The 14,965-nt window shown below is 37.6% G+C and overlaps 1 protein-coding gene across 2 annotated transcripts in view; it reads right to left on the bottom strand.

The window, feature by feature from the left end:
* The window catches only part of LOC134532749 (monocarboxylate transporter 7), a 139,938-nt gene that overhangs the window by 101,098 nt on the left and 23,875 nt on the right, over positions 1-14,965 (bottom strand). The window contains exon 1 of one of the 2 annotated variants that reach the window (XM_063369562.1): positions 7,856-8,306. The exons of the other annotated variant lie outside the window; for it this stretch is intronic. Within the exon in view, the coding sequence (XP_063225632.1) occupies positions 7,856-7,918 (63 nt within the window). The 5' untranslated portion in view covers positions 7,919-8,306. Of the gene's footprint in view, positions 1-7,855; positions 8,307-14,965 lie in introns of those variants that run through there. 2 annotated transcript variants of the gene reach the window in all.

The following is a 14,965-nucleotide window of genomic DNA, read 5'->3' as shown; positions in this document are numbered from 1 at the left end:
CTAACCTAACATAACCTAAACTAACCACTGTCAGAAAAATCCTGATGGTCTGCCCATCCAATGGGCAACAATTCAGACAACCTTTCAAAAACACCACTGTTAAAAATATCCTGATGGGCTGCCCTTCCAAGGGGCAACAATTAAGCTCCCCCGAACACGCGGGGGGGGGGGGGGGGGACGAACGCAGAGACGGCACCGCGACGGCGCGGCGCGGACTGTACGTCGCGTCGCCACGTCGTCCCGGACGCAACTGTACTCCGGGAGCACGCACGGCGTATCGCGGCCCGAGTTCCGCGGTCCGTGTCCACAATTCCAGATGGGAAACCATCGATTCCAGATGCAGCCGATAACGTGTGCTGCAACGACTGCTTCTTCGATGCGCATGACACGCGTTAGTTAGTGCTGTACACCACAATGGCTCTGAATTGTACTGAACAAACCTCGGCTGCAGGTTCATCATTTAGAAATAAGATGAAAACCTCTATGCAATTATGGTCTACTCTAAAGCAGTGGTTCCCAAACTTTTACAGCTGGCGACCCACCTTTCCTTATAGGAAACCTCCACGATCCATCGGTCGATGGTGGAGAAGAAAACTTTATTTGTATCGTATCCCTTCCTTATGTAGGGTAAGGTTGCCTTATTCCGTGATAAGTTATTTCTAATGAATTTACTGAACTACTTGGGAGACTATATAGGTGTAACAATTTTTTTATATAAAGTTTATTTGACAGCCAGTTAACACATGCTGTAGTATATAATTTATATAACCTCAGTTCAACATAATAATTTTCTAAAATTAACACAGCATGGATTCCTAACTCCGTGATAGGTGCCTTTATTCCGTGATAGTGGTATCCTAATTCCGTGATACATTGAAAAAATATATAAAACACATCCAAGAAATGCAATTCTGTCACAATTGTGTCCCAAGTACTATTTACACACAAAAATTAATATTTAGTACAAAATACATGCTCCAAATAAAGTGTTACAAGTCTAACACAGTGATCGTATTTCTACAACACTAGTCACTACATTTCTGCCAGATGTTACAAACATAAGTCCGGTTTCATCGCAATTCCAAATTCTATGAGGCGAATCCAAAAGATCGTGTTCAAGCAGCACTTTCTCTGGAGAATTGTAATATTCCTGTATTAACACAGGATTGACACATGATGCACGATAACTAGATAAGTTTTCAGGTCGCCTGAGAGTGAAGTTGAACCTTTTAACGTTTCAACCCCCTATACCGCTTTATTTTCCGCAGATTCTTTAACTGCATTAAACCTTTCAGCTTACCAGTGTTTTTTTGGCTATTTCATACGCGAGTTTCCTGATTTCAAAAACAGTCAATCCGAAACCAATGACCCCCATACGTTCAACATACTTAGCAAGTTTACATTCTACATCAAATAATTCAAGCACGAATGGTACACCAACTTACACCACATCGAGATTAAAATCACTCCTCCCATCAAGATGTTCATTGGCCCTCATAACGTTTTCTTTAAATGTCGACCACGGCACTTTATAGTGCTTGGACGCCTTCTAGACTGTCCACTCTTCCTGAAGAACTTTTCTGACAGCTAGTTGCAGGGCTTGTTTTAGCACTTCGACCTCCTACTTCCAGACGATCAACAGGTTTTACCATTTTCTTTGCCCATTGTTGAACGAGGACTACCTACTGAAATAAACACATTATCGGGCTGTAAAATAAGAAACTTACTGTAAAGCAACTAAAACAAAATTATTATTATAATAAAACTAAAAACAGCTAAACTGAAGGATATATTTTGGACACGACTGATATCAAGTGTCTTTAATTGATGAACAGTCTGTAGTTTGAGAATGATAAATGAAATATTCTGTTCTACATTAAAAAAATATATATATTTACATGTTTCAAGAAAAAACAGGCACTGATTAAACATACTTCAACAATGAAATAATTTTGTTACTCCCATGCTTTAGTTTGTGCTTCCAAATTATTTGCCCAAAAACGAAATAAAAAAGAGAAACGGGAAAGCAAATACATATTTTTAAAACGAGCCCTCTACAATAATCTACACATACTTTTTACACTTAAACATTGAAAATTAAATCCTTAAAAGCGTAAGGCAGTTATATGTATATTTAAGTTTTCATTACAAAATTCACTCTACTGTTGTATAAATGATGAGTATAATTGCTTCATAGTACCCACTCTTCAAACAACTGTGCACCATATGAAAAAAAAAACGCGCGAACGAAGAGCCGCCTCTTCCCTACGAAAGAGAACATCGCGAGCTATATTTTGAGATCTGGCCCAACTATCTACTGCTACTCGCTTGATCTTGAGAGACAAAACAAAAAAATATCACGGAATAAGGGATATCACGGAAATAGGCAACCTTACCCTATATATTATTTACCATCATATAGTGCATATATCTATATACATACATTTTTTTAAAGATGATACCTATTGATTATTGATAAACAATTTGTGTTCTGATTTGAAAATGGTTGACAAAATACCTATAAGCACTCTGTAGCAAAACAGTTATTTATTTAACAACAGATATGTGTTTGCATACAATTCGATTTATTACGATTTTTCTTATCTTTTATGATGGTTTATTCGATGGTTTCTGATAGTTCTAGGATCGAGTCGCGACCCACCGTTTGGGAACCGCTAGTCTAAAGAGCTCAGGCTGGTACACGTCTTTGAAGTTGGGGTTGAGCAACATTTGTTTTTTATTATTGTGAACTAGCTAATGGCTCGGCATGCGTTGATATGCCTCTTTAATTTAGGTCTTTCCAACGAATAATGCACCTCAAACGACGGGTACTTCGTAGTGCCAGATAACAATTTTCGTAGAAACTACAACGTGTTCCGACTTTCGAATTCTGTGTCCCGTTTCAAACAGAGTAAACATAAAGACAGGAATTTTTGACGTGACGTCTAATAAATCGATGAACGCCGGCTGCACGCATGAAAAAGTGTCCCGTTACGCGCATTGTGCCGTTACGCTGTGTCCCATTGCGCTCATTGTACGCTTGCACCGCATCTATCTATCTTCTACTCGATTGGAACAACCATCGATTTGACTTTTTCGAGGCACATTAAACTTGAAACAATCCCATTCGTTTCCTACTTTTCCTATATTTGTCCTATCCTTAACAGAATAACACAGATTGGAAGAAGTTAAATAGCAAACATGTATAAAAGTTATTGTTAAAATAATCTCTTCGTTAAAGTAATAAACATATTTGAATTAATAACTGTAAATAAAAGTAAATTTATCAATTAAATTGTATATTTCATTTCACTCCTTTGTATCCATACAAAATAGTGATAATTCAATAAAAATGATTCAATTTTATTCATAAAAGTATGCAATCATTTGATCAATGTTTTGTTATGACGTCACGTTAAATTATCGTCCGTAAACCGATTTTACAGACAACCAATTTTTTTTGTAGATGATATTAGTTTGTGAATGTATTTTTTAAATACTTTTAATTATTCTAGTGAGTTCACGTTTAAAGATATAAAACTCAGTAACCGCATGATATCCGTAAATTTACTAAGATCTCTGCATAATCTGTAACAAGTAGTATTCGTAAAAATCAAGGTGAAAATATTTAACAGAGCAATACGGGGCAAAAATACTTGCAAACCAAACTCAAAGGCTGGAGATATGTGTTATTACGTGAGATAATTATTTAGGTAGGTATGTGCACTGGTAGTCCTATGGGAATCCCCATAACTAACAATAACTTTAAGACAAATCAACATATAGTAAATGTAAGCGTTGTTTGTTCTTGCGTGCAGCTATAACTCCGCAACCCACCTACGCAGCTCCATGGGGGTTATATAGCGTGGTAGCTCTTCATCCCCCATCCAGGAAGAAGGTTTCTGTTTGAAACTGCGGGGGTCGGGTTCGTATACATGAGTGGCAAAATAGGGTATATCAACAATGGACTGGAGAATGTTCCAGAATGTTATAGAATCTGCCAGAAGGTTCGAAAATGTTCTATAATTCTTCAGAACGCTCTAGAACGTTCAAGAATCTCATCGAATGTTCCAGAAAGTTCTGGACCTTCAAAAGGTACTTCTGGTTTCGCGTTGATAGGAGATGACTGGCTTTGTCCGAGCGAAGCGTGGGTAAACTCAACCTTGTCCATAAAAAAAATTACTTTTCAGGATGTCAGAAGTGCGTTAAAATGGCCTAAGGAGCTAAATTTCTGATTCCTATTTAACTAGGGGGTATTCCATAATCTACCACCCCAAAACACTGCAGTCATCCGAATTCCCTCCCCTCGGTCCTTTCCCAAATCGCTCCTCCCAAGATTCGTAGTTGTGTCCGCCTCTAGGTATGTGTATATAGACGAGTCCCACTCGCATTTGGTCGGTTTTATTTTAATTAGTTTGAAACCATCGAAAAAACTCCCAACTCACTTAAAAGTGATTGTTCAGTTTACCTACTCTATTGAAATCGGCGAACGACTAATCCATAGCGCCCATGTACTGACTAAACGAATGTTGCAGTTTCGGTAATATAATGCTGGGTCACTTTAACACGCTGAATCAAAATATTAGAACGTAACGTGCTGTAAGTACTCGGATAAACACACATAGGGCCGAAACAGGACTATAATAAGGTATTCGAAGGCAGCCGCAGAGGTGTAATGAAACTTCTAATCCGAAGATAACTTTTTTTTCCTTCAAAAGGCCACAGCTAACCAAAAATAGAAGGGAAAAAAAGGTGATGAATAGTAACATTTACCGGTAATGTTATGGAGCAGTTTTGAAATGTTGATTAGAAATGAGTACAAAATAAACAATAAACTATACAATAACTAAATATCAGTATACTTCTTTCTGCCAAAAGGCCAGCCGTATAAAAGTGTAGTTCAGTTCAAATTTATTCCAGTCAAAAGATCACATCTAACTTTGGTCGAAATAAAACGCACAGCCTAAGATATTCTGCTAGCGTGTTGATATCAATAAAGTATCGTGTTCTTCGATGCGCCCACAGTGCAATGGTAGGTATGTTCGTTTGCTGGGCTGTTCCGACTATGCCCATCCTCATCTATGATATATATACTCAAATAATAACTCAAATGTATTTATTCCTTTAAATAAGTTTAATTAAAATAGTTGATTATTTAATTATTTGTATATTGAAATTATATATTATTATTGAATATTTTTCTGTCTGTTCGAGTATCGCACAAAAAACACCTTGACCGATTTTGATGAAATCTATTGTGTTTAAAGTCTTATGATTAGAGTTAAAGACTGGTGTATATTTTATCTAACTACGATGACGGGAACCGGAGATATAAAAAAACTTGTTTTTTTTTTCATAACCATGAGATCCCATTTCTATAAACACCTAATTATGATAATTTTTTTTATTACTTGATGTGATAATTAAAGCGCATGTGTGTCTAGATAGACAGAGAGAGAGAGCTTAACGACTTGTCAGACAGCAATGATCCTAGTATACTACAAATCGCGTGTAAGGAATTTGTGCATGAGAAATTGGAAACAGGATTACCGGAGTGAGATTGGAACCCTGGTACTTCTCAATGCGAATCCAACGTCTTACCACTGCGACAACTTGCTCCATCGATGCGTGTTAGCTTAAAAGCTAACTTAGAGGAAAAAAGTGGAGGAAGAAGTACGTTTCGTCCAATGAAGGCTAGGAGTATCTATGCATCCACCAAAACATATGTAAAAATTAGTGAATACATAATATGTATACTTCGTTAAAATTAAATATGACGTGTGTATATATAAATTAAATTTGGTGAATGAGTTTGAATAAAAATGATTACTTTTCTACCTCTGAATAAATGGAAGGGGATAAGTTTTCAGGGCTCATCTTATATATGATTTCTCTAAATTTATCGACTTCAATTTTCGGCATTTATAATGTAAGTACATATAAAAGGGGTGCTTGTACATAAGTACACGCGTTATAAGTTATACCTATTTGGGGTGATAAAAAAATAACTTTAATTTTGCATGCAAATAATTATGAGAAATATAATAAATGGACTAGAAAAATATAAATACTGTTAGTTAAGTACAAATTTAAACAAATTAAAATTTTTAATAAATACTCCGTACTAAATATTAATATAATTGTAAATTAATTTTTTAATGAAGTAAAACAACCTAGATAAATTTTAATTAATAATGGAAATCAATAAATATCTTGAATCTTTGTTTTAATATAAAGTTTTAATTATTTATTATATAATATAATAATTTATCATTTATACTGCAAATAAATTATACATTCGGGAACAATACCTCACTTATGAAAGTTTATGAACACAATTTCTCTCACTAATACTAACTATAAATAAATGTTTTTAATGATATAGACCAGTATTCAATATAAATCACTAAAGTATTTTATTTAAAAGCACATATAATTTTTATTTGTATGTAGGCTACCCTTTTTTTTATCCTGTGTAAATTTCGTTCCATGGTGCACGCAAATCGTAAAAATTCACTCTCATCATTTTTTCATAACGCTCCAAAAGAAGCATAACTTCAAAACCTCGCACTTAGTAATAATGGCTATCTAGAACCATCAAAGCTGGATATGTGAAATTTCACACAGATCCTAGTAAATTTAATTAAACTTAAATGATTTTTGTTGCTATGATTGAATAGAATAAAAAATGAATATGTATTTCATATTCTTTGTCTAGGAGGGTCAATAAAAAATTTAACACCCAAACTATAACTCTTATTACAGTTCATTAGCCACCTGATTTACTTTCTTGATAACTGAATCATCATACAAAATTTAGTATGTTAGGAATTATTCTTACTAAAACAACTTTTTTTTTGTGCTAAAATGAAAGCAAAGTAATATACAGTGGTCATATTTCACTACACATTAAGAATGTAATAATTTCAATTTTTAAAAAAATAGTAATGTTTAGTAACTTTCCTTTTTAAAAGAATTATACGTAATTTAGTAGGAAGAAGGACGTTATCATTTTGTCAGTACAGTCTACCAATTCAAATATCATTTTTAATGTTAGCAATTTTTGAAATAATAAGTAATTTTTAAATTTTTACCAAACTTGAATTTTTTTTGCAGCCTAATAAAATGTTAACGTCTCACGAGTATTTATATTATAGGTTATAAACGATAATTAATTTTCAAATAGGTTGTAGATTACTTTTTCCATTTAAAAAAGGTATGTTTAGTACTTTTTTTTTATTTGATTCGTTGAAGCTGAGCAACGAGCAGTCATAAAAGCGACAGTCGCTGCATCACCCCACATAGCAACACGCTTCTATTTCGCGATCTGGCAAAGTTTAAATTTCGCTGAGTCACCCCTGGCCTGTTACTTTTTTTTTTTTGTTTTGTTTGCAGTATCGCCAAGTCACTACAGGCGACGCCGAGGTGTCTGGCTGCACTCAGCTCAGCCCCCGCCAAGACCTCCCCCCGCCAACCACGGCGCAGACAAGGGAACGCACGCGGCCATGCGATCAGCTGGCCCACAGCCGCGCATGCGCGCGGGCGACTCTTTCGTTACCGACGCGGCTCGCTTTCGCGCTCGCCTTCACCGTTTCAAAAAAAAAAAAAAAACAGCCATGTTTGATTCCAAAAAGCGTGTACTCGTCATATCTTTTTTCTTTTTTCGCCAAAAGAAATAAACTAAGCGGTCACGGGATACAATACCAGCCGTTCTCTCCACGACGGTACCAAACATGGCAGAACAGCTGATCAAAGCGGAAGCCATCTTTCTTTTGTCCCAGAAGGAGCGATACGTCCTGGCCGTTACACGAGGAAGCCGAGGGAATGGGGATCAATAAAGAGGTCATTCACTCACCCTGCTGATCTTCCGCACTCTGTTGCTCCTGGCGACGGGCTTGTTCAGCGACACCCGCGACATCTTGGGGGAGAGCTGCCAGAAACGTTGAAACGAACGGTGTTTTCCGATCGCGTTACTTTCCTAGTTCGCGCTCCCGCCCGGTGAGCGTGGTCAGCTTTCAAGAGTCCCTGTCGTGTATCCTAACCTTGCGGCTAGCGACCGAGGCTTTAAGCACACTCATCTCTACCGGCAAGCGTGGGGGGAGGGGAGAGGAGGGGGTGGGTGGTGTCGGAGGCCCTTATGCAAGGGTCCCCGAACGCAGAGCCGCGCGCGATGCGAGGAAGAAAGAGAGAGAGACGGCGCGCTCGTCCACCCCCCGCGACGGCCCGGCGAGAACTGGCAGCGTCGCACCCTCACGCAAACAACGACGACGCGAATCGCGGCCAGCCAGCGGGCGGAAGGCCGGAAGATTCTCGTGGCGGTGACGTCATAACGGGTTTGCGTGCTGCGGCCGGCGGCGGGAGTAGGGGGTGGAAGGAGGGGAGAGAAGCCTGGCGGCCGCGCCGGGTAGCAACACGGGCTGGCGCGGTGAGTTCGGCATTCGTCGAGAGAGCGCAGCAATGGGAGCGCGGCGCGGCCAGAAGCCTGACGTGTCCGTGCTCTTTGGTCGCAAAGAGTATTTTTTCCGCCGAGAAGCACAAAGGGAATTTCATACCTTGGTTATAGATAGATTTCGAATAAATACTATCTATTGTAGCCGTTACTATGGTGCGACTTTCTGCAAATGTTTCTATAGTAAAAACAGAAAAAAAATCGCTATAACTCCCATAATATGAGGAACATCACATCCATTTGAATGTATTGTAATTCGCAGGAGTAATGCCAAAATGTTTGTCTAAGAACATGTTTTATACGACCAACCATAACTGCAAGGGGTGGAAAAAACAAGGGTTAGAGGACAAAAAAATCATAACTCTGTTAGTAGGAACACTTTCGAATTCGTTCGAAGTTTTTGTAAATATTATATTTTTATCTAAAACTTGTGTATGAAACACTTTTGATAACACGAACCATTGCTGCAAAGGGTTGAAAAACAGGGTATATATTTTAAATTTTAAAAAATCATAATATCCATACCTTGTACACTATTAAAAACATTAATTTTCACTGTAAAATAAAAAAAAATAATATCTATAACTTTCGGCCGAAATTATTTTCTATACGACCAAACATTACTGGATGGGTGGAATATACCCGAAGTTGAAAGACGATGAAATTCATATCTCCCTTAATAAGCACACTATTAAATCCGTTCGAATTTGATTTTTGACGTGACAACGTCTAATAAATCGATGAACGCGCACGAAAAAGTATCCCGTTACGCTGTATCCCGTTACGCTCATTGTACGCTTGCGCCGCATCTATCTCTCTTCCACTCGATTGGAACAACCATCGATTTGACTTTTTCGAGGCACATTAAACTTGAAACACTCCCATTCGTTTCCTACTTTTCCTATCATCGTCCTATCCTTAACAGAATAACACAGATTGGAAGATTTTAAATAGCAAACATGTATAAAAGTTATAGTTAAAATAATCTCTTCGTTAAAGTAATAAACATATTTGAATTAATGAGTGCAAATAAAAGTAAATTTATCAATTAAATTGTAGATTTAATTTCACTCCTTCTTTGTATCCATACAAAATAGTGATAATTGAATAAAAATGATTCAATTTTATTCATAAAAGTATGCAATCATTTCATCAATGTTTTGTTATGACGTTGTCACGTTAAACTATCGTCCGTGAACCGACTTTACAGACAACCAATTTTTTTATTTTTTATTTTATTTTTTTTTATAAAATGACGGGGGAGATATTCCCTCAATTCTCCCCCTGCGCCCGCCGCTGGGAAAGAAGGCGATTCAGTGACTGTCGCGTGGACCACGCCCTGCTGGCACATGTCGCGCTGGTCGGGCAGTCAGTTGTCCCGTGATACGCGAGCAGAGCTTGCTGGCCTTGAATAACCGCCGAGCCAGTGGCAGCTGCCGCCCACCGGGGAAAAAAAAAATCAGAAAACAACAACAAACAACATGTGCACACGGAGTCCAGAAAAAAAAACCTCGCGATTTGAAAAACTGCTCAATATATCAGAGTGGTGTTTGTTTACGAAAAGCGTTTAATAATACGCTGAGAGCGGATGAGTAGTTCTTTTTCCATATTTCGAAGAGAGAAAATATCTAATACACGTTTTTTTTTTTTTTTTTTTTTCAGTGTATATGTGTGTCTGTTATTAGGCAAGAAACACGCGGTACAGATTCTTGACAGAACTCGAGAAAATACACTAGAGTCTAACACCGGATAGCTCTATACTAACAACACATGCGAGAGTGCGAGAAATAACCTAGTGGCAAGAAGTGCGACCACACGATATTTTATAGATAAATCGTTTAATTATATACTATAATTATCTGGTGTCAAAACGATTAACTTTTTTTTTAAGGAATTTGAAGCACTGGAGCTTTATCCCGCCCACCCCTCTAAAATCTGTATGATTTTTTAATTATTTTTTTAAGAGATAAGAAAGTTTTTTTAGTTGTCATAATGTTGGTACCATACGTATTAAACAGCTGTGTCGCTCGTACTGGGCATATCTTCTGCCATATATCGGACTGACGTGAAAACAACGCCAGATTTTCACACAAAAATCTTGGAGCTGTCCGGTATCAGTCTCTAGTGTATTTGACTGAAAGTCACTTGCTTTCCAACTTTATCTTCATTTCTCCGCCATAGAATTTTTTTTAACGATTACTGCTCAGATCTCATTATTTTCCTGTGCATGACGAGATGACAGCACGTGAAAACCTTCAATTATAAACTTAACCTAAACGCTGATGAGCACACGGTAAAGTAATATCGGGTTTTTTCCAGTTTATGAATGAATTAGTGGTCGTTGAGTCCAACCGATGAAAACGTGCGAGAATGCAGCATGTTATGTAAGCTAAAATTTTTGTATTTCTTAGTTGTTGTTATCTGTATCTTGAAGTGAATTCAGGTTATAAATCGTTGCCGTCTGATAGTTCAACGAAACATTTTTATCTAGGGTGGAATCTGTTATAAACCTACTTGAAATACAAAAAAAAAAACAAAAAAAAAAAAAAAACACAAGGCTACGATTGAACCTTATAATTGCAACATTTCAGCTTGTAGCCTAGAATTCGTACTCAAAATGGAATCACAAATATTTAACTTTAAATAAAAAAATCATGTAATGCCAATACCATTTATTTTAAGCCACCATTCATGAATATTCGTGAATTGTAAATACATTTTTATAGATGCGTATAACAATACAAATAAACCAGAAATTCCTTAAAATTATAATTTTCTAACTCACAAAACAAAATAAAGATTCCCATCAGAACTTATTTTTATAATTATTTGTGCAAATTTATTCTAAGTAAACTATAGTTTCTTTACATGATGCTAATAATTTCGCATTTCATACTCCTTTTGTACTATATCCATAACCTTGATTTTCCCCAAGGAAAATTTATTACGCGCCAACACATTCTACTGTTATCTAACTGGTGCTTCAGCGAATTCTGAAGGATTAATATAAAATATAACCATCCCTGTTAAATCTTAAGTCAATATATGATTCGCCTACTGCCCGTCAAAACTCCTACACGACAATCATTAACCATTCCACCAAATTACATGCACTATAATTTTGTTGTTGTAAATGGAACAGAAATATTCATGTTAAATCATAGATATTTGTAATTTACATGAAAAAAACTGTATCACTACAAAATAGTGTTCGCAGTAATACTGTATTCGAATTCCTACCCGGACATTTATAAGTTATTTGTAAAACCGTTCCCTGAATAGCTTTCCAGAATTAACTGTGCACATTAATAAGCGTAATAAAACAAAATAAGTCAAATTATTAAATATTCTATTATCTTTTCCATGGTTTAATATTGTTTTTGCTTGAATGAGATATAAATTACCTCTAACAACGTAAATTTATATAAGCAAAAATACCCATAGCCATGGATTGTACAAAGTTAAAAGGGAAGCCTTTTTTTTCACAGACGAGAGAGCCAAAACCCGAAGTTCCCCGAAGTTCATGCTTTTTTCCCGTATCTTTCATGTAGCTATCCTAACCAAATCAACCGTCCACGATGTTTTAAAGTATTTATAATGTAGCTAACCTAACGTAATTGACCATTAGTATCCTTTTATCAACACCGCCATATTTATTTACAATAAACAAAACAAAAAACCGAAGATGCACGATCGGGCGTTTGACTCTCTCGTCTGTGAAAAGAAGGATTCCCCAAGTTAAAATATATTTCTTGCAGTATTACAAACTATGTCTTGACAACTGGTTTCCAAAAGGAATGTTTTGTGAGAGTACTGAAAATTTTGGGTTTTGGCGTAAAGTCGTATCATAAGTACACGACTGATTGTAATGGTGTAAACCCACCTCGAGCAGCGACACCGCGCTAGAAGCACCAGAGAGCGTCTCACTCATCCTCCCGCCTCGCTAACACAGGTACATCCCACACTAGGCGGGCCCCTTAACATGTGACACATCGCACGGTAGCCTTTGCTGACTGACGAGTTTCTACGTGACACTGGGGGCCTGGAAAGTGCAGTTGACGTTCCAGGTAAATGCAGCGGACAACGTGTTCTCGTCCGCAGAACAGTGGCGGATCCAAGAAAGCAGGAAAGGGAGTCTTTAAAGGTGCTGACTCCTCAAATCTCAGTTCACAACGGATAATATTACGTTTACGGGTTTCCGGAGGGGGAAAAAAACAAGAGTTTCTGGAAGCTAGATCTTTTCCCTCCGTTACCCGTTTTTTTTCTCAAGAATATCGCAAATTTAACGGCTGATGAACGAATGATGTCGGCCCGAATGTACAAAGGTCTTTAGGAATCATTCAATATAGTCACTAGACATAATTTTTTTAGAGAGAAAAAATAAAATGAATTTACGTTTTTGTCGATGCAAAACAATGACCAAAGAAAAATAATTTTTTTTATGTATAAACATCTTAACCCTCGGTATATGGAATTTGGTAGGAGCCATTTTGTGAGACTGTAACGGAAGTCGATGAACGGAAATGTGTCACAAAGATGGCGGATTCGCTTGTAGCAGCATAAACCCGTGTATAGTCAATATCGTGCATTTCGACAAGATGGGCAGTATTTTAATCAAATTCCTTGTCGAAAAGCAGGCACAAAGCCGGAGTTTCATCGGAGCCGGTTTCCAACAGTTTTGACATTTCCGGTTGTTTCTTGCCGCTAATTGCCAGCTGCGTTTGATGGTGCCAAGCAACGGTTTACGCTCTGTGTCCGAAGTTCGTATTTTAAGTTTATTTGAAACAAGATCAACACGAGAACACGTGAGTTTGGCTCGTTACCGAGGTTTAGTAGTGTTTACACATCACTGGCGAGAACTGAAAGACTAGCTCAATTTTTGACGTGACGTCTAATAAATCGATGAATACCAAATGCACGCACGAAAAAGGATGACTCATTTTACCGTTACGCACATTGTCCCGTTACGCTTTGTTCCGTTATCTCTCTTCCACTCGATTGGAACAACCATCGATTGGACTTTTTCGAGGCACATTAAACTTGAAACACTCCCATTCGTTTCCTACTTTTCCTATCATCGTCCTATCCTTAACAGGATAACACAGATTGGAACAAGTTAAATAGCAAACATGTATAATAGTTATAGTTAAAATTATATTTTCGTTAAAGTGATAAACATATTTGAATTAATGAGTGCAAATAGAAGTAAATTTATCAATTAAATTGTAGATTTAATTTCACTCCTTTGTATCCATACAAAATAGTGGTAATTCAATAAAAATGATTCAATTTTATTCATAAAAGTATGCATTCATTTCATCAATGTTTTGTTATGACGTTGCCACGATAAACTATCGTCCGTAAACCGACTTTACAGACAACCAATTTTTTTTTTTCCACGGACCGATCCAGAGTATAATCCTACAAGTCGTCGAAGCCGAGAATTTTTTTCCCGGTCGCCGGTTCCAGTTAAAGAGTTCTCCGGGAAGAGTCCTCGGCTCCCGCGAAGCCGACCAGACAGTCGTCACGTGTTCGGGCGCAGGGAAAATTAAGGACATGGGTTTATGGGGTGGAGGAGGGGAGGAGGGAGAGCTGCGCGCGGCAGATCAGACGAATTAACAAGAGTTGACGAGAGGCCGGTTCACCGACCATCTGGCCGCGGCGAGTTGCTGACGGTTTCGACGAACTCTTCCGCGCGAAGGAAGCGACTCGTCACCTCCCTCGTGACGTGGCATTTCCACTTCCCCCCCCCCCCTCCCCTTTACCAAACACATCAAATTTCTTTCTTTCTTTTTTGTTCCGTCGAAGGCGTTTGAACTCAGAGCGTGGGGCAGTTATATCGTCGGTGTCCTATCACAGTACGGGATTTACGGAGTAATTGTAACCTGGCACTAAAATTGTACGTTTGTACGAAATCTGTTGTATATTGCTACACAGTTTTGGTACAGTAGCTTAAAATAATGGCAAATTTAAAAAAATATATATATTTATTTATTTTATTTTTTGTTCAACTAACACGCACGTAGAAATTATTTAATAGTCCAGAAAATATCGACCCACAACACCAGATTAACAAACTTGCGAAAATTTGTGAAAAAAGTGTTATCGTTAATTTACACGATTCGAACAATTTTTCAAAGTAATTTTTATACTCTTTATCTTCCTTTCATTAAAAAAAATAAAACTTAATTCCTAATATCTGTATTACAGTACATGGTACACAAGGTTCAGTAATGGTACAAGTGCCATTATAATGGTACGCCTAAGAACACTGGACGGAGTGATGGAAGATTTTTCTGAGAATTTACCCCCCCCCCCCCCTCCCTTTTTTTTTCTCTTCCTCTTGATGACCTCATTTATTTCTGGTGAAAACCCTTCTGCCGTTCTGTGTCGCATTTCTTATACCGCAAGGATTCGACCGCAGGCGGTGAACATTGTTTCCTGAAGTACAAGCTGTGTGAAGTGTTGTAAGATGCGCTGGGCTTGCTCGCTACTGTACACTGAAAGAAAAGTCAG

The sequence above is a fragment of the Bacillus rossius genome, chromosome 6 (assembly GCF_032445375.1).
Source record: "Bacillus rossius redtenbacheri isolate Brsri chromosome 6, Brsri_v3, whole genome shotgun sequence".
Classification (NCBI taxonomy): Eukaryota; Metazoa; Arthropoda; class Insecta; order Phasmatodea; family Bacillidae; genus Bacillus; species Bacillus rossius.
This window is presented reverse-complemented; position numbering and strand designations above follow the sequence as displayed.